General features: G+C 39.7%; 2 protein-coding genes across 4 annotated transcripts in view; one reads left to right on the forward strand and one right to left on the reverse strand.

Annotated features, from left to right (window-relative positions):
- The window catches only part of LOC126334849 (derlin-2), a 66,313-nt gene extending 53,498 nt beyond the window's left edge, over window positions 1–12,815 (reverse strand). The window contains exons 1-3 of the mRNA XM_049997521.1: window positions 12,377–12,815; window positions 12,228–12,293; window positions 2,354–2,521 (exon numbers count right to left, since the gene is read on the reverse strand). Coding sequence (XP_049853478.1) covers window positions 2,354–2,521; window positions 12,228–12,293; window positions 12,377–12,469 — 327 coding nt within the window. The 5' untranslated portion in view covers window positions 12,470–12,815. The remainder of the gene's footprint in view (window positions 1–2,353; window positions 2,522–12,227; window positions 12,294–12,376) is intronic.
- LOC126334819 (NCK-interacting protein with SH3 domain) overlaps window positions 12,809–25,809 on the forward strand; it is an 88,694-nt gene continuing 75,693 nt past the window's right edge. Inside the window, exons 1-2 of one of the 3 annotated variants that reach the window (XM_049997476.1) lie at window positions 12,809–13,611; window positions 13,886–14,067. In XM_049997476.1, the coding sequence (XP_049853433.1) occupies window positions 13,572–13,611; window positions 13,886–14,067 (222 nt within the window). In that variant the 5' untranslated portion in view covers window positions 12,809–13,571. The remainder of the gene's footprint in view (window positions 13,612–13,885; window positions 14,068–25,809) is intronic. The other 2 variants (XM_049997466.1, XM_049997485.1) reach the window with 2 other exon arrangements.

The raw sequence follows: 25,809 nt of genomic DNA on the forward strand, positions 1-25,809 counted from the left end.
TGAATTGTGTTAAGAATTGCTGCCGCAACCCTGTATTTGCTCAATTTGGCTCCCAGCAGGTTCTTCTTGATCCCAAACATCGAGAAATAGCTCAAAGGCAAAAACTTCTGCTCAAGAGATAATGTCATAATTAAGACGGGAGTGTATTTTACAGAACTTGGCAATTCCTAGTTTTTGCATGGGTTATAAAAGTGGGTGGACATTGGGAAAAGTTATATTCCTAAAAAGAAGAACAATAGTGATTTCCTTTTTAAATATTGTCCTCATTCCTATTTCTTGAACAGCACTCATATTTCTATTAAAAGCATGAACCATACAAATGTTCATATCTAGAACTGCTTTCACTGTCAATGTAGCCGAGCATGCTTAAATTCTAATGCTCAAAAGATTTATTTTGAACTAGCCGAGTACCCTGCTTTGCGTCTTTATTCCAATCTTTTGTTAGCCCATCTCCTCCTTCTCCATCCCCACTCTCTGTCCATCTCCTCCTCCCCCTATATGTGCCAATCTCATCCTTCCCCCTTGCATTTCTCCTTCTTCTCCTCCCCACTTCTCTCTCCACACTATCACACTCACCCTTATAGGAGGCTGGTGGTTCTTACCACCAACGTATTTCTTTCTGAATTGTAATTATTTTGTATACCAAATTTGACTGAAATAGTTCCAAGAGTTTAGGACGAGTTTTTACCCATGGCTTTTCTCATGTACACACTTGTTATTGTGTCCAGACTAAGCGCCTGCAAACTGTCGCTTCCTGCGAAGCAGACCAGTACAGTGGGCCCGGGACCGAGTAGGGGTCAGGCTGGCCGGTCGTCCCGGAAACACAGACGCTTCCCAGAGACCACCAGGAGGTGTCCACGGCACCGCTCGACATGTGACTGCAAATAGAGCCAGCCATATCCATGCACCGAGCAGTATTTAGGCTGGCGCACGAGCCTGGAGAGACTGTTCACGCCGAGCAAGCCCAGTAGTCATCATAGGCGCCGCGTCATCATCCACCGCCGCCAGCGTACCCGAGTCATCCCCGCAGGGCCTCTACTCATCCTTGGACTCAGGTGACGGCAACGTGGACTCCGCGCTGCTCTTCACGAGACGCCCAGGGCTTGGTTTGGTGAAGCTGTATGGTTACTACAGACAGTTTATGTTTGGAAGAATCTCTGATTTAGTTATTGGTAGGCTTGGAGGATCAGTCCTACAGCACGAATATTGTTTTGTAACTCTTGGAGAAAGACTTTAGTTTAAATAAAACCCTATAACTCACACTCAGATTTTCCTATCCGCGGACGGCCGATATATTACTTGTCAAATATATTCCACATCTATTTTACATTATTCACATGTATTTTGCCTATCATTTGGTGAATTTCACCCTGCAGTTTCGTTTTCAAGCAGCTACATGTTTATGATGTCATATCTTTTGAACTATGTGTCGTGCAATGATATATTCTAGGTATGTTCAGCGGCATATGTGGACACTGTGAAAATTGTTGCGAATAGAGTTAGTCATAAACAAGTAATAAAGTAAAACATCATACTTGATGCCACAGTTTTTTATGCATTTCAGTACTTGAAGCCATATCTCCTAAACTATGTGTTATTTTATGATATATTTTTGTAGGTACATTCCGTGATATATGTGGATACTGTCTGCGAAATATGTTGCAAATAGAATTCACAGCAAAGACATATTAAATTAAAATGTTATGCTTGCTTGTCACAGATCTCTGTATTTGACGTTGTATCTCCTAAACTATAAGTTGTACAATAAAATAATTTTTCTGGTGTATATTCAGTGGCACATGTGAATACTGTTTACAAAAAGTGTTGAGGATACTGTTAGTAGTAAAGAAATAATAAATTAAAACGTCATGTTTCATGTGGCAGTTTTACGACATCAAAGCAAAAATCTAGTAAGCGGTGAGCTTTTTTCCTTTCATCATTTTATGGGTGTTGTCAGTGGCAAACAGTTTCATAAAGGTTTGAAATTATGTGTAAGGTTTGTTGCATGTCTCTATGTGCTCTCATTTTCAAATACTGGATGACTAAAGTATGGATATATGTGTGTGTGTTGAGGTTTATGCAAGCTTCATTTTTATCAATCTCACAGTGTAACTTAAGAATGCAACTATTAAGTACTTGTCAGCTACAAAAAGAAAGTAAACAAGCCAGTGACACACAAAGAGCTAATAGTGTTATCAGTGTGCACACACATTACTTTAGAGAGGTTATCACTTTCACTTTCACTTTCACTGTAATGTGACACCAACTGAAGTAACAACGTGAGTGTAACAATTTTCATAACAGAAGGTGTTGGCCACAAGTTATTATGCATATAAATTTTAACAAAGGATACAATCATCATAAATCCTCCAAATAGGAACATCATAACAAAGTCTGCTGTTCTGCCACGAAATGAGCCTTCCTCCAGCATGCGACAATATCTATACGTAAATATCATGCTGAAGAAAAAATTAAAGCCCACTGTCCCGAAGAACAGGAATGTTGTCACCAGTCGCCAGAGCTGAAATGAAACCAAAATTCAGTAAAAATGAAAGGATAACTGCAATGACAATCACTCTACAGGAGATATTAAGTTGTAGTAAAACAGCCAAACAAAGTAAAGCTATGCCAAACCAGGGCTACAATATAGATCTTTGTTCCGAAAGCCAAAAGTTCTGATAGAGTTTAAGTCAATACACTTTTAATACAACAAGAAGTTTACACGACGCTAATGACATTAACATCACATTCAATATCAGACTTCAGTACATAATTTTGATAGGAACTGAAGGGAATATTAGTGCTTTAACATGCAATCAACGAACGGAGATCGAGCAAAGGCCTGGGCTGGACAGGGAAGGAAACGGAAATGGAAAAACTAAATCTGGATGGGAATTTAACTCCTGATCCTGCTTAATGTGAATCTGACCTTGATTTTTACTGATAATATTTTTGTAAAAAGATTTTATGGCAGAATGAAAATTATCCGATAATAATGCTAAATTAGCAACAACAGAAAAACCAACAGTCAATGGAATACGAAAACATTTCACACTTTATAATCAATGACGACATTCGCAAGCAGTGTGGAGTGGGAATGCCATCACACTGGGATGAACACATTTTTAAAGCAGACCCAAGTACAATAGCAAAACGAGGTTTCTGCTGAAAGATAATGGTAAATGACCTATTAGGAGACTAAGGTAATGTCAGCTAGTTACACACCATATAGACATCCAGACTGCAGGTCTCCATTTTGATCAAGCATAAGACTGTGCCATGTGGAGACAAAGCATTAAAAAAGAGAGAGCCCTGCTACATCGCAGGACAAATACTGAGGACCTACCTCAGTCATTTGTTTGTGTTCAGTGAAGACAGTTTTCTTATGGTAATATAATTAATAATTATGTGGCATTATGAAAATTATTAGACTCACATGATAAAATTTTGAATACAGTCAATATCTGACACCTACTGTGCAGATTAAAACTGTATGGTGGGTCATTCCAGGAATAGTTAATATTTATCAATCCACTGTGTTATGCAGATAGGGAATATCATCCATTGTGGACAACTGAGCAATCATTTGCATCTGCTTCAAAACTGTAACAAGTAATGACAGTTAGCACAGACTCAACTGTACGAGTCTATACTGGAAAGGGACATCCACTTCCAAAGTACACACTTGTACTTCATATACAGGGTTGAAAATAGAACTAGGAAAATGTGAGGCTGATGTTAGCTGCCCTGCTACAGAAGCAGAAGTAGGGGAAATATGTCAGTCATATGTGCATTTTACAGTTATGGTGACATTGTGACAGGTGTACAACAGCAGTTATAGAGTCACTATCAGATTTCACTCAGCACTCTAATTCCTTTTTTGCATGAAATCAAAGGGAGTTCATAATTTTGAAGAGAGGAAAAAGCATGAGGAATGAACAGTCTGTTTATATCCCTGAAAAAATTAAAAAAAATGACACTACATTGGTGCTAAGATTTTGTAGTATTCAAGAAAACAGCACCAACTTCAATTTTACTTGTACAAATCTCAAACTCAGCAACAGTGGAATCCTAGTGATTATGTACTATGGTTGGCTGCCTATTCATGAACTGTCTTGCTATGTCAAGGAACATGTAAACTTCATTCAAGATACCTGGATGTGACATGGAGCCCATATTCACATTAACACTTCATACGATGCTTTTCTTTTTTTAACACCAAATGATTTTTTTAAAAAGCTGTTCAAGGATGCCAGGAAAAAATACTGAAAAAAAACTAAGACATTGTCAATTCTGGTAAAAATATTTTTTTACGCTTTGTATTATGCAAAATTGTGTGAAACTGACTGTATTCACTCATAAATTACATTTTGCACTTATGCAAAACCAAGTGAAATTTACGCCATTAATAAATACTAGTGTATATAGTATAAAAACACTGAATGAACAACAGTTATGATAGAATTAATGATACTACTGAAAATGGTTGGATGCCATATGTCTTCAGATACAATGGAATGAAGGAAAGCATTTTTTGTCTTTATTTAAACATAAGCCAACATTGCATTTCTCACACATGACAAAGGTGTAGCCTTTATAATCATTTCACAATGGCCAGTATTTGAAGGGTGGCCAGTGATTAAAGGGATCTAATCTTACATGCTTGGGAAGTAACGATGATCCCTCATATTTAAACCTATTGACCTCTGCTGGATCTGTGCTGGATAGTCTGCCTCGCCATTTTGCTTCATGACTAATCTGACAAAGAGCTTGAGCCAGTCCATTTCTAAACTATTAAGTTGGTGCATAAGTTTGTAGCACTTTTCCATAAGATTAATAAACACAACAGATACAAATAACAGAAACTTTATTAATCAATAATATATTCCCCTTCACTATTCACAACAATGTGCCAACACTGGCACAGATTTTCACTTCTGTAACTACAGAAATCACATGGTTTTTGGTTTTGAAGTGAAGACCTCATCAAGCCATGTTCAGAGTGCATTTTCATCCAGAAAGGAAGTTCGCTGAAGGTTATTCAACAGAGAACACAAAATTTGAAAAGTGAGGGTGAAAAATCAGGTGGATAAGGTCCCTGTAATCATGGTTTTTTTTTTTTGTGTCAGCCTAGCAGAATGTGGGCAGGCATTATAACGTAGTAGCATTACTTCATGCATTCTTCCTGGTCATTGTTCTTGGACTGTCTCTGCAAGATGTCTCAGATGCTGACAATAAATTTCAGCAGTGGTGGTTACAACTCAGAGAAGCAATTCATAGTACATCAAAAATGGTTCAAATGGCTCTGAGCACTATCGGACTTAACATCCGAGGTCATCAGTCCCCTAGAACTTAGAACTACTTAAACCTAAATAACCTAAGGACATCACACACATACATGCCCGAGGCAGTATTTGAACCTGCGACCGTAGCGGTCACACAGTCCCAGACTGAAGCGCTTAGAACTGCTCAGCCACACCGACCGTCATAGTACATCACACCACTGCTGTTCCACCAGGTGCATAACATTATCTATTGTGGATGTGAACTTCTCTTTGTACAGGGAGTTGTTGCTTTGTGCTCAATCACTCTTTTCTTTTCCTTATGTTGTTTGGGCTCAACCACTCTTTTCTTTCCCTTATGTTAGCATGAAGACACCATTCCTTGTCATCAGTAATGATACAGGACAGGAATGGCCGGTGTTGTACAAAGTCAATTGATGATGAGCAAGCAAGGATGCACACATGGCCACCCACTGACTTTTGTGGTTTTGGCTTAGAGCATGCACTTTCCATACACTAGATTTTTTAACCTTTGTCATTGCATGCAAATGTTGCACGATAGTGGAATGATGGCAGTTCATCACATTTGCCTGTTCTCAAGTACACTGGCATGGATCATTGTGGATTAATGCATTTAAACAATCTTCATCGAACCCTGAACGTCTTCCTGAACATGATGGGTCACTACTGTCAAAATGATCCTCCTTAGCCAAAAAAAAAAAAAAAAAACTTTCTGTGCTCTCTCCAATGGCATTATCCCCATAGATGGAGCAAATATTTCTGCCAGCCTCTATTGCTGTCACCCCTATATTGACTGGAAACAGAAGAATACATTGGAAATGTTCAAATTTCTCCACTTGGCACACCATTTTCTAGCATCCACTCACTACTTCCAAATGACAATATGCTAATATGTAAAAAAAAAAAAGGGGGGGGGCAAGTGATATATAAACCCATAGTAATGTGATTCATGAAGAAATTGGGCAAGTGAGCATCATCAACGACATCTGATTTTTTTCACTGATTAGTGTAGTGCTTCACTGACACCTGTGATTGTCATAAAAAAAGTGGAGGCTCGCAGATGGCAATGCTTGTCTCAGGCATGTACTCCAAGGACTATAGCAGGGAAATGGGTCAGTCATGTTTTGGGCCAGTATTATAAACACGTATCAGATTCGTCTACCTTTGCATGGCTAAGCATCATTTACATATTATATTTTTGATGTTGTGTTCTTTTTTGATGTACGGAGACTGTCAAAAAATTCCGGGACATTCGTAATTTTGCACCAATGGTGTGTTGGAGCGAAATCCCTGCACATGCCTGTGTTTAATGTGTAACTGCCAGAAGTTTCATTGTTGTATGTATGATAAGTTATTGTTCAGTACTATACTGAATAGAATGTTGCATCACACAGATTGTGAATTTCAAGATGGCAGAGTTAGAGGAGCAATGTCTCTGCATTAAATTTTGTGTGTAACTCAAGAAAACTTTTACAGGGGCATACTAAATGACATAGGAAGCCTACAGCAATGAGTGCTTAAGCCATACTCGGCATTACAAATGGTTCACATGGTTTAAAAATGGCCAGGCAGAAGTTAAAGATGAGCCTCATTTAGGATGATCTCCAATGCCTATCAGTGATGCTCATATCAGGAATGTCAATGGAATTGATCATGCTAATCTAAGACTGACTTTCTGAAAGATTGCAGAAAAATGTAACATTTCAGTGGATCATGTCATGAAATCCATCTTGGAATCCATCAACTTGCTGCCAAGTTTATCTCATTGTTCAAGTCAACACCAGACAGACCTTCGCCTCACAATCTGTGAAGAGCTTTCGGATCGCACAAATGAGAATGAGATGTTCCTTAAGAAAATTGTAACTGGTGATGAGATGAGAGTCTACAATTATGATGTTGAGACCAAGGTTCAACCTTCAAAATTGGTTGCAGAAGGTTCTCAAAGACCTAAACAATCTTGTAAGGTCAGGTCAAATGTCAAAGTCATGCTGATAGTTTTCTTTGACTTTTAAGGATTAGTTCTCATTAATTCATGCCACAAGTACAATCTGTTACTTGATGATACTATGGGGACGTGTTGCAATGCTTGCAAGAAAATGTAAGAAGCAAAAGCCTGAAATGTGGCGAGACAATTCATGGCTCTTGCATCATGATAACACACCCACACATTCAGCCCTGTTGGTGCATCATTATTGCACAAAAAATGAAATCACTGTGCTGCCTCACGCTCCATACTCTCCAGACTTGGCGGCTGAAGACACTTTTATTTCCAAAGTTGAACACCCAACTAAAAGGACAAAGATCTGCAATGACAGATAAGATAAAAGAAAATTCGCAGATGGCGCTTCGTGCGATCCAGCAAGAGGCATACCAAGCCAGCTTCTGGAAGTGGAAATGGCGTTGGGAGCAGTGTAGCAATTGTGGAGGAGAATATTTCAAAGCAGACCATGTACAACAAGTAAAAAGTAAACACAGATAAATTCTGTGGATGAAATTCAAGAATTTTTTGAACAGACGTCGTACATGTGTACCTCTTGCCGTTAAACAAGATTTGCTGGATAAAGTTCTTCGACTGAAACCAGCCAAATATTAAAGAAAAATGTAAATGGCAGCTTATAGTGTTATAAAAATTCATTTCTAAGATTATCATGCTTGCTTGAATTCTTTAAGCCATTACTAATAGAATGCCAAGGGGTCAACTAAGCTTACTGTTACACAATGTTGAATTTGTCCCATAATGCAATAATGAAGTGGTGTGTGAAATCTGTGTGTAACAGTAAGAGTGTAGAACACTGACAAAATTTATTTTCCATCTACATTAGTTTTTTGAATGTAAGTTGCAGTGACAGAATGACTAGTTTGGTTGAAAGGTGACAGTTTAGTTAACATCTTGCAATGCCCCCAGACACATTACTTATGATAAATCTCAAAGCAGAGGGTACATTAGCTGCAGTGAATACCATTCCATAAGCAATACCACAGGCACTGAGATTGGAAAGAGAATAACTATATATAGTTAAAGGGAACTGAGATTTTCCTTTCACAAGTACTTTATATAGAGTGCAACACAACTGTGAAGTTTCTCAATATGTTACACGTTTTGGTAAAATTTTACTTATGTCAACGGCAGTGCAGTGTGGCAACATTGGTGTCATTCAGAAATTATTAATGACAGACTTAATGCTTAGACTTAATGCTATATGGCACCATAATTCACTTCTTTTTGTGCCAAAATCAGATTTAACACAAAATAGTAAAGATCAACCTTTCCTCTAGTGTAGTAACTATGCACTTCGCTTTTATTTTTGAATCATGAAGGGTTATTAAGAACAAATTTTGTAAGTGAATATATGTATTGGAAGGTACTGTGAATATCCAAATTCCTTAAAAATGACTGCAAGGTGATCTTGGGTGGGCTGCAGCTATTATTTTGATTACACACTTTTGTGCAAAGAATACCTTTTCTCTTAGTAATTAATTACCCCAAAATATTATGCAACCTGAAAGCAGTGAATGAAAATAGGCATAGTAGGCTAATTTAACGATATGTTTATCACCAATATTTTCAATAACACTAACAGCATAAGTAGCTGAACCCAACCATTTCAGCAGATCATCAATGTGTTTCTTCCAAGTCAGTTTCTCATCAATGCAAACAACCAGAAATTTTTAATATTCTGCCTTAGCAACAGACTCCTGTTATCAATGGTGTTACGTCATTAATTGTGCAGAACTGTATATACTGCATTTTCTCAAATATCAGTGAGAGTATTAGCAGAGGACCACTTAATAATTTTGTGAAAGACATTATTTACAATTTCCTCAGCTACTCTTGTTTGTTGGGTGTGATTACTACACTCCTACTATCAGCAAAAAGCACTAGCTTTGTATCTTCGTGAATACAGAGTGACAAGTCATTAATATACATCAAGAACGATAAGGGGCCCGAGACTGAACCCTGTGGGACACCATTCTTGATACCTCCCCAGATACAGGACTCTGCTGATTTTTGCAGACTAATCTGTAATGTAATTTCACCCTTTTGTATACTTCTAGTTAAATGTGAATTAAACCATTTGAGCACTGTCCCACTCATACCACAATACTGCAGCTTATGTGGAAGAATTTCATGATTGAGAGACAACAAAATACCCCAATTGGTGATATTCAGTTATTCAGAGCATTAATATCTGATCAGTGAAAGCATATATAGCATTTCCTGTTGAAAAGCCCTTCTGAAAACCAAACTGACATTTGGTTAGTACCGTACTTCATTTTTACAAATATGTGAAGCTACTCTTGAATACATTAATTTTTCAAGAATTTTGAATAAAGCTGTTAGAAGTGAGATTGGACAGTAGTTGTTAGCATCAGACCTATCCCCTTTTTATGCAATGGTTTAACAATGGTGTCTGCCCAGAAAAATATCCTGTTTCAGTGAGCTACTACATATGTGGCTGACAATCCTACTTATCTGTTGGGAATGAGCTTTTGGTACTTTGCTGGAAATGTCATCAATTCCCGCGAGCTTTTACTTTTGAGCGAATTTACTATTTTACTAATTTCAGTAGGAGAGGTGGGTTGAATTTAAATTTTATCAAATTGCATCAGTATTGCCTCTTCTACATAGAGCCTTGCATTTCCTAATGAATAGAGGGATCCTACTATCTCTACAACAATTAAAAAATATATAACCTTTTCGCCGAGTTTAGGGGGGGGGGGGGGGGAGGGGGGGACAGCCATCCTGTGCTCTCAGTTGCCCTGTTTCCCTTTTAACAATATTCCAAATTGTTTTAATTTTTAAATATCAGAGGTGCAAGTCTCAGACATAATGCACACACTTCTGGACTTCTTAATAACTTTTCTTAATAAAGTGCAATAGTTTTTATAATGTTTGACTGTATCTGGACCATTACTTCTTCTAGTTATAAGATACATGTACCTTTTCTGTTTGTAAGATATTTTTATTCCTTTAGTAAACTATGGCTTTTCAGATGGTTTCTTACAATTATGTTTCACTGTTTTGTTAGGGAAACAGTTATACGCATAGAGGTATCAAGAAATATGTTAAATTATAAATTTGGCTCAAGTTCCCTGTACAACTCATTTAAGTCCCACTGTTGCATGACATCACAAATATTTGCAACTGTTAAATTGTTAACTGAACACACTTTTTTTGGAGGATTGTTTTGCTTTACTGTATGGAGTAATGTCATTTACTGTAACTAGCTGTGGATCATAATCACACAGACCATTCTTAATAGAAAATGTTTTTATTTGATTAAATTTATCTTGGTCTATAAAAACACTATCTATCAGTGTGCTCCTTTCCTGTACCACCGAAGTAGGAAAAATCAATAACTAATGTCAATTTGAAAGCACCAAGTAATAATTCAAGGTCAAGCTTTCTAATAGACTTTCTGAAAATCTACATTGAAGTCCCCATAAACAATAATTTGTTTCCCTCTGTCTCACAGATTGCATAACAAAGCATCTAAGCTTTTCAAAATTAGCTGAAAATTTCCCAATGGAATTGATACACAGCTACAATTATTAAAATCTCATTATTTAGTTTAAGCTCACACCTGCATGCTTCTACGGGTTGATCTACACAAAATATTTTAGTTTCTAAATTTTTTAATCTATGATAAGTTTTAACATATACTCTCCATAGTGTCTCTACTTACCTGTGCTAAGAGCTTATATCCACTTTCATTTAGATCTTTTCCATATCAGTGACAGTGTTCTGACAGGCATAGTATATCTATGGTATCCTCAATTTCTAAACCTTCTAAACACACAAGAAGTGCATATACTTTTTTAAAATCCCTTTATATTCTGGTGCAATATACTAACCTTATTTTTCCACTGTGCTTTTATGAGAATCGTATGATATTTTACATTTCTAGTACCTCCCCATCTGAGCTTCTCATTAAGCTTAATTTCATTCAATCTTGAGTAACAGCCTAAAAAATGAGGTACTCCCAAGAGATTCAGTGCCCCCCCCCCCCCCAACCCCCAATAGATTTTGGTATCAATTTACCTTGTCCACTCATTAAATTAATTATCCTAAAAGTGAACATTTCATAAGAAAACATTTGCATTGATATAAATGTCACATAATTCCCAGCATTCAATGCTATTACTAACATGAGCACACTACACTCCCACTGCCACAAGTAAAATTTAACCCACCTTTTTTGATAGTTGGCAATCACAATATTAAGTCATTTCATTGTCTTGCACTTACAGTAAATCAGTAAATTTACCCCAGAGAACCCCCTCTTTGCAGATTCATGGAGTATTATTATTATTGTAATGTATAAAAAGTCTTGACAGTTCACATACACCTTAAACACTCTCCCCTTCATTTTATGTCTAGGCTATAACCACTGTAGAATAAAATTATCATTGAATTCTGTAATTTGAGAAGCAAGTTGTATTTCAAATGCCAATGACCAGGTCAACCATTTCTTTAAATTTCTCCTTACATCCCAATGTTACAGTGACAGCAACCAGCAATAATAATAATAATAATAATAATAATAATAACTCACAAATGACGTTTTCCTTCCAGAAGCATTTGTTTGTGAAATAGTGTTTTATGTTGGATATTATGCGGAAAAGCTAGATTTCTAATGTACAAAACGACTTCAGGGTTAACCCTATAAATCATAAACAGTAGTTCTCATATAAATAACAGTTCTCATCTAGAAATGTCTGTTATCAGACACTCAAGGAAGAACACACAAAATACAATGAATAAAAAACAGCAGTGACACACGTTGTGAACTGCATCACCAGTGCAATTAGGTGCAAATATTTGCTTGCACAATGGAGCCTGAAAACTACTCCCAAATATACAAATAGTGAAACTTCCCACCAGGAAAAAGTATTATGCGGTACTTAATATTTTGTACATACCTGATATTGCTCCATTATCAGTATTGGGTTGAAATACAGTTGGAACGGTGACACCAGATCCAGATGCTGAAAGGAAAGCCCATTGTCCGTCAGTCGTTGAACATAAATTGCATCCTCGAGGAATCAACAATGAAAACGATTGTACTTACAACAGCCAAAGTTGTAATCACACAGGCCGTTGTGTACGCCCTGGTCACAACTGGCATCTGCATGTATTCTTGTAGGAATGTTTGGTATGCCATGGTTACATAGATCAATGGACGTTATAGATGCATTGTTTACGCTACGAAGCCTACTACCTCACAACCACGTACATTGTCTATATCACTTCATCGTAACACCATCAGCTGACATCATATACAACTAATTTTGTATGGACTCAAGGCAGCCAACCACGCTGGGCAATCTAATCACGTCGCCAGTGCCTGCTGACATTGCATTTAGGTTGGCTTACCTGAAACGCGGACACGTCAGTCGTATTTTATTTCAACGATATAAAATCGCTCCAAGAAGCTCTGCTAAATCATAGATTACATTTTACGATATTAAACGAGTGAAGCGACGATGGTACTAAATTATTTATTGTTTACTGAAAGAAGAACCCGTTTCTATTTTATTTCGTTAATGCTACTTCGTACGCGTCTATATTTTGTTTTACTGCAGCTGAAAGTACGTAATTTACCACCCAAAGCAAATTAGATGTCCTCAGGCTGCAACGAAGTATTTTTAACATAAGAAAATACAACCGCTCTTCATAGAACTGCTAAAACAAATAATGATCTTGAATATTTACAGACAAAACGCCATTACCAGTATAATTATCGACTGAAGTACTTGACCAATGATCTCTCCGAGGTAACATAGAAACTGGAAGCGGTGTTGGTCCACACGAATATTCTGTGAAACTGTTGTGCTCAATAAAGGAAAATATTAACAATAGTTGCTCACGGATACTTCCAATATCAAATATTTATTCCAGACAATCAGAAGTAAAATTCCCTATACTTGCTTTGTAAAGTAAAATTGCGACTTAAGCAAGTGGCAGCACTGCGTGTTTGAATTGTTTATTTTGAAATGTGTAAAACGAAGTAAGAGGGAGTGAAAGTGAAGTAGTTCGTCTGAAAGTGAAAGTATTTATGTAACCGTAGCGTGTGATGAACCTGTGGTCATGGGGACACGGAGTTCCGAAAAAAATACGGAACTGATACGATTTTTGAAGCAAATTCGTGTATTATCGATCTAGTCGGCAAAGAGTCTTTCGAAATTGTCAGCTGTCATGAGTAGTGCATAAAGTTAATTCTGTGTATTAAGTGTTTTGAAAGATTTGACGTACAACGCAAATAAATGGATAATAATCAGGTAACACCTGATGACAGTAAACAGGGTAAGTTACTTGCTGTGCTATGTGCCGCCGTGTAATTTATTTGAATGAAAGTGACGCCTATAAATCTAAAAATAGCAACTAGTAGAGGATTCAAGTCTTAAAATTTCACTGTCATCGTACTTACACGTAAGAGAAACACTTTTTATGCATTGACATTGGACGAAAGTAAATTTGCAAGAAATTACAAGACCAAATAAAAAAAAAATTCATTTGAGATAATTTTTTAATCGTTCCTTGCCTGTAGCAAAAAATGAGTAACTAATGCTATTTACAGGTCATGAGATGCTGCAAGCGCTATATGACTTCCGCGCAACATTTGCTAAGACATTAAGTTTTCGCGTAGGAGACTTATTTATTTTATACCACGGCCACACAAAGCAACGAAACTGGTGGCAGGTTGTCAATGAGAAAGGACAAGTTGGTTATGTCCCATCAAATTACGTTGCCACCATTCAGGTGAGAAAGTAAGCGACATACAGTGTTGCCTTTCGTATATTAAGCATAACTGTTATTTCAGTAGACATCTGCTATGTGCTGGAAGTAAAATATCACTTCTCATTTATCTAGTTGTGCATATCTGTTGTCTTCAAAAAACTGATTTTATTCTAAAGCGTTGACAACTTGTTAATAATTAAATAATATACTACAAGTCAAGTAGAGGTTATAGAATTGCTTTAGGAATTGTTTGTAAATGTATGTGTTCAATACTAAGACATGTACATTTATATTACAGAGGCAGAAATATGGTTTATGCTGAAGGATGACTGGTACCATATTAATTTATATACATCATTGTTTCGTTTTCACATACTGCATAGGAAATACAACAGCTTGTACATTTGTGTATGTGCTCTGAATGTTCGTTATAATATGATACTTAGGGCTACACGATCCTGTGTCATCTGTTCTTTGATATACAGCAGAATTCTTTCCTGTAGATTCTGCTTCTTGTGTTGCGGTGTGCAAAGTGATAACATACGAAGGAGATCTCGATTTATGGAAAGTTTTTATTGGCATTAGTGTGCTTAGTGTAAGTGAAATTTTCTGCTTACTCATACATAATCATGCACAGATGCTGTACAAAACTGAGATGTAATGGTAAATCAGCATTGATAACACTCAAAAATATTGTGGAAGGCTAATTAAATCATTAGAGATTTAACTCATTCATTCATGAATGCTTTGCGCTTTATAAATCCCATCAGGAAGGAGACTCTTCAGGATTATGGAAAGAGACAATTATACATTAACAGCACAGAAGCATAGATCTATTACACTTACCATATTCCCAAAAAAAATTCCACCAAACATTCCACTAACCTCCGAACCTAAAGAAAACGGAAAAAATGTTGTCAACATATCCTCCCAAACCTCAGTCCTACAGAGGTTTTATTTCTATCCAGAGGCCACACGTGCAATCCTATATCGAAGTTGTCATGATAGACTCATCAAAAACCTTCTCTCCTTCTCCTGATCCCTACAGTATGAACATTTCTTCGCTACCAGTTCCTCTAAACACAGCCAACTTAATTCCAACTCAGAACATTGCCTGTCCACGTTCATATCCCAATCAATAAGTAACCGTCCCACCTAATCAGCCTCTGGCCACCTCCATGAATGTCTCTCTCTTCAACTCGGCCTCACCATCCTTCCCCAGGTCCCTTCCCAAGAACAGAAACCTCTCAATAGAAGAAAGAATAGCCTGTTCATAACTTCAAAACAGACCCTGATTTAACCATCCTCCCTGCAGACAAAGGCTCCACCACTGTCATCATGAATCACAGTGATTACCTGGCTGAAGGCTTCCACCAGCTGTCTGACTCTGTCGTAGTGATCCCATCCCAGAAGTCCAGAAAAACTGCCAATCCCTACTCAAAACATTGGGCCCAAGCCAGAATCACTCCCTGAATCCATTTCCCCATCCCGTTTCTCACACTTATCTCCTACACACGTCTCAACATCTGTAAACCCAACAATTCTGGACACTCCATTGTAGCTGATTACTTTGTTCCTGCTCTTGTCAATGAACACCCCCAATCGTTTCCTGTAGACAAGCTCCTCTCATCAAAGATGCAAGCCACTTCATTCATCAACTCATTACCATTACCACCCCAGTCCCTACTTGTCACTGTTGATACCATCCCCGTAAATGCCAACATCCTTCATGCCCATGGCCGTGCTGGTATTTGAACACTACCTCTACATCTACATGACTACTCTGCAATTCACATTTAAGTGCTTGGCAGAGGGTTCATCGAACCACAATCATACTATCTCTCTACTATTCCACTCCCGAACAGCGAGCGGGAAAAACGAACACCTAAACCTTTCTGTTCGAGCTCTGATTTCTCTTATTTTATTTTGATGATCATTCCTACCTATGTAGGTTGGGCTCAACAAAATATTTTCGCATTCGGAAGAGAAAGTTGGTGACTGAAATTTCGTAAAAAGCTCTCGCCGCGACGAAAAACGTCTATGCTGTAATGACTTCCATCCCAACTCGTGTATCATATCTGCCACACTCTCTCCCCTATAACGCGATAATACATAACGAGCTGCCCTTCTTTCCACCCTCTCGATGTCCTCCGTCAATCCCACCTGGTAAGGATCCCACACCGCGCAGCAATATTCTAACAGAGGACGAACGAGTGTAGTGTAAGCTGTCTCTTTAGTGGACTTGTTGCATCTTCTAAGTGTCCTGCCAATGAAACGCAACCTTTGGCTCGCCTTCCCGACAATATTATCTATGTGGTCCTTCCAACTGAAGTTGTTCGTAATTTTAACACCCAGGTACTTAGTTGAATTGACAGCCTTGAGAATTGTACTATTTATCGAGTAATCGAATTCCAACGGAGTTCTTTTGGAACTCATGTGGATCATCTCACACTTTTCGTTATTTAGCGTCAACTGCCACCTGACACACCATACAGCAATCTTTTCTAAATCGCTTTGCAGCTGATACTGGTCTTCGGATGACCTTACTAGACGGTAAATTACAGCATCATCTGCGGACAACCTAAGAGAACGGCTCAGATTGTCACCCAGGTCATTTATATAGATCAGGAACAGTAGAGGTCTCAGGACGCTTCCCTGGGGAACACCTGATATCACTTCAGTTTTACTCGATGATTTGCCATCTATTACTACGAACTGCGACCTTCCTGACAGGAAATCACGAATCCAGTCGCACAACTGAGACGATACCCCATAGCTCCGCAGCTTGATTAGAAGTCGCGTGTGAGGAACGGTGTCAAAAGCTTTCCGGAAATCTAGAAATACGGAATCAACTTGAGATCCCCTGTCGATAGCGGCCATTACTTCGTGCGAATAAAGAGCTAGCTGCGTTGCACAAGAGCGATGTTTTCTGAAGCCATGCTGATTACGTGTCAATAGATCGTTCTCTTCGAGGTGATTCATAATGTTTGAATACAGTATATGCTCCAAAACCCTACTGCAAACCGACGTCAATGATATAGGTCTGTAGTTAAATGGATTACTCCTACTACCCTTCTTGAACACTGGTGCGACCTGCGCAATTTTCCAATCTGTAGTTACAGATCTATCGGTGAGCGAGCGGTTGTATATGAGTGCTAAGTAGGGAGCTATAGTATCAGCGTAATCTGAAAGGAACCTAATCGGTATACAATCTGGACCTGAAGACTTGCCCATATCAAGCGATTTCAGTTGCTTCGCAACCCCTAAGGTATCTACTTATAAGAAACTCATGCTAGCAGATGTTCGTGTTTCAAATTCTGGAATATTCCATTCGTCTTCCCTGGTGAAGGAATTTCGGAAAACTGCGTTCAATAACTCCGCTTTAGCGGCACAGTCGTCGATAACAGTACCATCCGCACTGCGCAGCGAAGGTATTGACTGCGTCTTGCCGCCTGTGTACTTTACATACGACCAGAATTTCTTCGGATTTTCTACCAAATTTCGAGACAATGTTTCGTTGTGGAACCTATTAAAGGCATCTCGCATCGAAGTACGTGCCAAATTTCGCGCGTCTGTAAATTTTAGCCCATCTTCAGGATTTCGCGTTCTTCTGAACTTCGCATGCTTTTTCCGTTGCCTCTGCAACAGCGTTCGGACCTTTTTTGTGTACCACGGGGGATCCGTTCCATCTCTTACCAATTTATGAGGTATGAATATCTCAATTGCTGTTGCTACTATATCTTTGAATTTGAGCCACATCTCGTCTACATTCGCATAGTCAGTTCGGAAGGAATGGAAATTGTCTTTTAGGAAGGCTTCTAGTGGCACTTTATCCGCTTTTTTAAATAAAATTATTTTGCGTTTGTTTCTGATGGATTTGGAAGAAATGGTATTGAGCCTAGCTACAATGACCTTGTGATCACTAATCCCTGTATCAGTCATGATGCTCTCTATCAGCTCTGGATTGTTTGTGGCCAAGAGGTCAAGTGTGTTTTCGCAACCATTTACAATTCGCGTGGGTTCGTGGACTAACTGCTCTAAATAATTTTCGGAGAATGCATTTAGGACAATCTCGGAAGACGTTTTCTGCCTACCACCGGTTTTGAACAAGTATTTTTGCCAACATACCGAGGGTAGGTTGAAGTCCCCACCAACTATAACCGTATGAGTGGGGTATTTATTTGTTACGAGACTCAAACTTTCTCTGAACTGTTCCGCAACTGTATCATCGGAGTCTGGGGGTCGGTAGAAGGAGCCAATTATTAACTTAATTCGGCTGTTAAGTATAACCTCCACCCACACCAATTCGCACGGAGTATCTACTTCGACTTCACTCCCAATGTTCTTCTGCAAAACCACTTTCTTTCTCCATATACACCTTACCAATTATATCCTCACTCCCAAATACTGCCTTGAGAGGAATGTATACAAAACAGTCTTCGGCATAGCCATGGTCACGCACATGGCACCCTCCTATGATGCCAACCTGCCAGTGGGCAACCTATAGAAAACCTTCCTAGCCTCCCAAACACCTTGTCTGGTTCACATTCATTCATTCATACTCTGGATACTTCATACTCATACTCTTCACCTTCATACTCTGGATCCCTGGCAAGACACCTTAATCCTCATTTCTCCACAGCCTCAACATCTTTTGCCCCAGCGACTTCGCATAATCCTTCTCAGCCCAGTATGCCACCTTCCTGGATGCTGATCTCCACTCTATGATGGCTCCATCCATACCACTGGCCATATCACCACCCTCAAGAACCAGCTGCTGAATAGCAACTCCCCCCCCCCCCCCCCTCATCCAATATATCATCCCGTACTGCTGGAGCAACTGAACTATTCCCATTGCCAGTGCTTTGATTCTTATCTATCATCATTCCCATAAATGAGAGATATCTTACCTACAACCCTTCTCACCCCTTGTTAAGTGGTATTCTGCTGCCCACTCAAGCTATAAAAGATACTGGTCCATACTTGTGCCACTCCCAAATCCTTATCCCACAAGAAGACCCAGGTGCAAGACCTGCCTGATTCACACACCAAGCATATCCTGTCCCATTAGAGACAGGACCAATCTGTGAAAGCAGCCACATTGTATACCAGCCCTACTTCAATTTCTGTGCAGCATTTTATGTAAGCATGATCACCAACCATCTTTCCAGCAGAATGAATGGCCACTGTCAAATTGGGGCACAGAAAAGACTTGATTACCCATGACATAGCATGCACTTGGGCATGACATGCTAGAGTTCAATGGCAGCTTCACAACTCGTGCCATATGCATTCTTTCTCTCAGCACCAGCTTTTCTGAACTACACAGATGGGATTTATGCTTAAAACGCATCCTTCGCTCGCTAAATGATCTTGGTCTTAGTTTTCGCTAATCCACTGCACTTGCACCCTCCAGCCAACAGTCTCCCCTCCCTCTTTCCTGTCACCGCCCTCCCATTCCATGCCTTCATGTGGCCATCATTGTGCCCTGCGTGAACTCTAACCTGGTGCCTCTGTCTCTCATTCCTTTCCTGTACACCTGTGCCCACCGTCTTTCTCCCCATGTCCCATATAACACCTGCTTTGCCCTGAAACGCCATGCTAAACCCGCAGGACAGGACAGGTAGTTGGAATTGTCGAAAGGGGCCCAAATGAGCGGCTGTCGGGTACACTCACACACATATAACTTTATTTATTTGACCAAACATTAAAGTAAAAATTCATGAACTTAGTCATTGGCTGAATGCACTACACTATCTTATGCCTTAAGGGCACAACCACAAAAAAAGCTGAAAGATATTAACTCAAAATTCAGATGCCAGAAAGAATATTTGGAAGGCAGAAAGCCTCATGTTAATTAAGTTCTATAATTTGGCTGAAGGCCCAAAAATCTAACACTTGAAAAGTGACAACTGTAATTTAAAGACGGCTGAAGGCCGATGATTTAAGACTCAATGCAGAAAAAAAAAGGAGGAGGAGGCGGCAGAAGGCCTTATCTTTAATTAGGCTGAAGGCCCCAAACAATCTTACACTTGACAAGCAAGGAATTTTAATTTTAAAACGGCTGAAGGCCAAGGACTTAAAACACGACTAAAAACAATTCAGCTTTAATTCAAAACCATCGGCTATGAGCCATACAAATACACACAACAGAAAATAAGAAAAGTCGGTGCAGCTAATGGTGCTCCGAAGTTTCGGGGATCGGCCACTACTTGAAATACTAACGTTCACTTAGGTGAGACAGGCAGTCGCTTCAACCATTCTCGATCCGACTCCTTGCACACAGCACAGACGAAAACTATAAGCACCAGACTAATGATAGTACAAGGTCTAATATCGATACATACTGCTGCTGCCTCTCATGGAGAGAGCGAACAACAGCATAATCACATAAACTGCGGGAAACAAACACAGAAAAGGGGCCAAGGTTTAAACCAACGCATGCATGATTTCATGAATCAAAATAGTTTATGGTGAAGATGTTATGAACAGAAAGAGTATGTTTAAGTGGTGTAGGAAGTTTAGTGGAGACAGAATAAATGTATATGATGAACAGAGGAGTGGAGGACTTTGTTTTGTCTAATGAGTTTGTGCAAAAAATCAAGGAAACTGTTTGTAAAGACCACTGGTTGACATTGGATGAAATTTCTGCTATGTTTCCACAACTCTCCAGAATTCACTTAGACAAGACACTCAGAGAAATGCTGGACTACCAGAAACTGTGTGTGCAAGCTGGGTCTCAAAACAACTGACAGAGCGCAAGAAAAATTGGGTCAGTAGTGCCTGTGATTTTCTTGATTGACTTGAATTGGAGGGTAAGGATTTTCTGAGCTCTATTGTGACTGGTAATCAAATGTGGATGTCTCTTTACATGCATGAGACTAAAAGCCAGTCATCACAATGGCGTCACATCACTTATTCATCTGTCAAAGAATTCAAAACCACAATTTTGTGCAACTAAATCATGGCCTCAGTGTTTTGGGACCAAAGGTATCCTTTTGATCAAATTTCTGCCTCAGGCTGAGACCATCAATGCACAAAAATATTGTGACACACTAGAAAACTCATATGAAACAATCAAAACAGGAGGAGGAAAATGCTGATGAGAGGATTGTACTTGTTGCATGATAATGCCCATGCTCACACAGCCTTAGTCAACAAGATGCTCTAGGACACATTTGGTGGAGATATTTTGAAACATCCCCCTGGATTCTTCTGACTTAGCAACTTCAGATTATTATCTGTTCATATCCCTGAGGGCACACAAGTGGACTTAAAATTTTGACTGACTAGTAGGTGCTGAAAGAGGTTTTGAAGTGGGAGGAGGATCTGGTGCAGATTTCTTTGAGAAAGAAATAAAGAAGCTTGTGCCATGGCTCATCACATGCACTGAACGGGATGACGAATATGTGGGAAAGTTGACAACAAGCATATCAATAATACCCTATAATTATTTTCAAATAAACTAAAAAAAAAATATAAAAATCCAGTACTCTTACTTTCTGAACATGCTCATTTTTTTCCATCCTCTGCCTTTCCATTTAATGGTTTTCTTGGTGCTGCTTACATATGGATATGGTTTGTGATTTTTGCGTACTCGTTTTCTTCCCTCCCAGCCATATACAACTTTTCATTCTTGACTATATAGTCTCCATTGTTGGTTCTGAATTGCCATTTTTTTCCAAATTTTACAGAAGTGTGTATCATGCAGGAAAGGTTGCCCATTGTAGCATATATATTTGTGCTCTTTTTGCATCCTGGGGAGGGGTGGTGTTGGGAGCACCAAGTACCTGCACAGTGGTAGCCTCCTGGCTCTGCATTGATCGGATCGCACTGTTGATACCTGAGCTGAAAACCCTCCACATATGTCTATCATGGCTGGGGCATAGAAACTCAGGCAATGATTTACTGGCCAGTAACTGTGGCTGTGGCTGTTCCTCACCGATGGTGAGAACCCATTTTTGTGGTGGGTGGTACTGTGGCGGAAGACTCACTCATGAAGCGAATTAAACTTTCTTATGCTCTTGGACACATGGCCCCAGCAGTCTACTCAGAAAGTAAGACTTAACACCACAGAGAGATGTTGCCCCAAAATGTTTCTTTCCCTGTTTATGCCATGAGAGGAATATAGGGCTCAGAGATACAAGGGGGAATATGCCCCCCCTCCCCTGCCACATACTTAGTTGTTTAAGGAAAAATGTGGATTCCTTTTTGTTTGCAAACAGTCTCTGTATGGTGCAGGCCATCATCTTCCACCACAGTCTGCTTCCAAAGACTTTGATGAGTTACATGCCGGGATGTGCATTTCATCCATTGTGTCCAGGGGGACCAAAGGACAACAAGGTTGACATTGGAGTCTTCATTTTGGCCTTAGAAGGTAACTCGTTGCGTAAAAAGGTCAAGCTGATGGTGTAACGATGTGATGTGAAGCTGCATGTTCCCCCTCCCATGCGGTGTTACAAATGCCCAAGATTTGGGCATATGTCTTCGTGTTGCAACAGTAGCCTCATCTGTAGTGATTGTGGATGTCTGTTGTACATGATCGTTCCTTGTGCCCTTCCCCCCAACAGTTGGTGGTGCCCCCCCCCCCCCCCCCCCCCTACTGCTCTTGAAGTTTCTATTTGCAGCCCATGTCATCTCCGCTTCATCCATTGAAGAGTCCGTGATGATGTTTGTGACAGTAATCGGAGACCATTTTTCTTGATCCTCCCATCCTCCAGGGGCATCCACCCAGATGAGCTTGCAACAAAGCTGATTAAGATACCATCACCTTTTCCATCATCCTTAGTGTCACACCACAAGGAGGTATGGATGTGGCTGTCTAGACCTCGGTGAGACTCCCAAAATCACTGTGGCCATTATAGAGCTTAGATGTGCCTTATGACGCCATAAGTGACATCCATTGAATAAGCACTTAATTACCTTTAAATGGCTTCATGCTTGGGTCTGCCACCTCATGAAATGGCAGAAATGAGAATGCTGAGACAGTATGTTGCTGCCATTGGACACTGTACCCCTCCCTCACAGCTTTGAACAAAGATTGAGTGCCTCGGTGGACACCAGTCCCCCACAGGTGTACTCAGTATCTCTCTGAATGCTGTTGGCTACACGGACAGAGACACTGTCATCAAATATTTTGCTTCATATTATTCCTTGAGCCTCTGTAGCTGAGAATTATCAGCCTGCATTTCATCCTTAAAAAAAGCAGATGGAGCAAAGTCACCTGGAGCTTTGTTCAGTGAGTGGGAATTCCTCAGTACACCAACTCTTTGCCCCAACATAGATCCAGAGCCAGATCACATCCTCAGCCAATGCTCAGATATCTATTAGTGAATTTCCAGTGTCATGTCCTTGCAATTTTCCACCATATCTGGAGCAAGGGTCAGTTCCCGTCTCAGTGATGAGAAAGAGTGATTATCCTGGTACTGAAATTAAGAGCTATCACCCAGGTAGTCTCACTAATGCAAACTACTGAAACATATGGTGGGCCAGCAGGTACCTTTGAGTCTTGATGTTTTTTGGCTCTGCTCAAAGTGATTTTTGCCCAGGTTGTTCTACTGCTGAAAATTTTGTCTGCCTGGAATCTGCCATCTGGTCAACTTTTGCCTGGTGTTGTCATATTATTGCTGTCTGTTTTGACTTGCAAAAGGCTTATGACACAGCATGAAGTCAAAACTTTCTTATTAACCTACAAGAGTCGGTCTCAAAGGTTTTTCGTCTTTGTTTGGACACCAGATCACATTGAGATCCCAGGGAATGAACATGTTGGCTATGTGGGCTGTCAAGATGCCAACTTTGGAGATGGTGGTGCCAGAACCAGATCTTTGATTGTTGGAGGCTTGGAAAACAGGATAGTTTCCATGAAAGTGTGCAATGGTTTCCATGAATAAACTGAAAACCTGTGAGGGGGCCAAGACCACGTGGCAGTCTTCCTTTCATGCTTCTTGCAGGGACTCTGCTGTTCTTTAGTGGCTGTGCATTGGCCACCTGTAGATGACTCATGGCCACATACTAAAATGTGAGAATTCACCCCACTGGTGGTGAGGTGGTTCAGTCCATACTGAATCTGCCCTAATTTGGCTACCTTACAGTGAAACCCCAAACTTGCTGACCCGCTACCTGTATTCACAGATGACGCGAAAGTGACTGATCTGGTTTTACATTTTACTTACAAAAATAGTTTCTATTTGTCTCAGTGATGTAGGGCACATTAACTTTGTGAGTCGCTTGAGGGATTGGAGGGGCACTCAGTCACTTGCTCCAACCCAAGGAGCCAATGGCTACCCATGTTTGGTCCAGCCTGGCTACTGCCCTTCCCAAAATTCTTCTTATTCTTTTACATATGTTTGTTTACTGTGTCATTGTTGCTCTCTTTCCTGAGATGTTACCAGCTTATTCATGTTGCTAGTTACCTTGAGATAATGGAGGATGTGGAAGCACTGGTCATTTGCAGAGGATGTATCTTCCAGTTCATGATGTGTTCCCGGGATCTCAAGCTGGAGCAACTATGCCACATTCATCCTCGTACCCCTCTCTGCTCTACTTGATTCTTTCTATACATATTCTTGATTCTCGGATACAGTTTGGTTCATCATGTTTTGCCTTTTGCTTCCGTTCTCTTTGGGGACTGTTCATGACTTGATTCACAAAGGATTGAAGGACAAATGATCTCATAGTTTGGTCCCTTTAACCCTATCAATACACCTATCTCAAATAAAATGGCAAATCTTGCTCATCTTGAGCATTACTCTCTTGTAACAAACTTGGTATGTCTTACTATCACACCCCATTACTACCTCAACATAGTAGAGGGATAAATTTATCACTGGGACTCAAAGCAGCAGACAAAGAACTTTCAAATACGTAGTGAGGCATGGGATTCACTACATATGTCCTGAATGTCAAGGTTAGCCAGACAGTAAGGTGGTCACTGCATAGCCTTCGTTCTCACTTTTGAGTGGCTAGTTTCCACTTAAAGTAATAGTCATGGTTTAATCTGTGTTCTGAAGCCCCATATATCTCTGCTGATGCAGTGCTTTAAATGTTAACTCTTTGGGCATATGCCTTTCTGGTGTACATGCAATACAATTTGTGGAGTCTGTGGTCAACCACTTCATAAAAACGCAATAAGAGATCTGCCACTTACACTATTAAGGAGATTACTGCTGCATGGCACTAATAAGGAAACCAATGTCATATGGTGCCACCTCTTTTGTCATCCTAGATTAACCCACAGTTTCATTTTGTATAATTAGCCATCCGCACGTTATAGTTGCCGAGCCTCACAAACTGTATCTCATATCCTGGTGATTGTCGCTTCTTGGCTCCTGCTGTAATATTGATGGATCACATTTGGATGGTTAAAGTTGTATTTTGTTTTTTTCAAATACAATAGTTTTTATTCTCAGATATGATGTGTTACACTACTTTCAGAGAAGAGACATGGGTGCCACCTGACTGTTGCTGGGTCTGGCAGAATCTTGACCCTGCTCTCCTCTGCAGCTGTCTTTCTCATCCCTCTTTTACTTTGTTTTAATTATTTTTGAATACAATTAGCTCTTGTTTTTCATAATCCTATTGTATGAGTTAGTAGTAGCACTCTGATGAAGGCAAGATATTAAGCATTCCTCATCCTTGTTACTAGCTGATGAGAAAAGATCGGTTGATAGTGGGTGCTGTTACCACCTTTAAAGCTTTGGGTGTAATGGATCTGGGTTGGGACTGCTGTGGAAGTTAGGCACTCCATTGTACACTGAGGCCCAG

The sequence above is a fragment of the Schistocerca gregaria genome, chromosome 1 (genome assembly GCF_023897955.1).
Source record: "Schistocerca gregaria isolate iqSchGreg1 chromosome 1, iqSchGreg1.2, whole genome shotgun sequence".
NCBI lineage: Eukaryota > Metazoa > Arthropoda > Insecta > Orthoptera > Acrididae > Schistocerca > Schistocerca gregaria.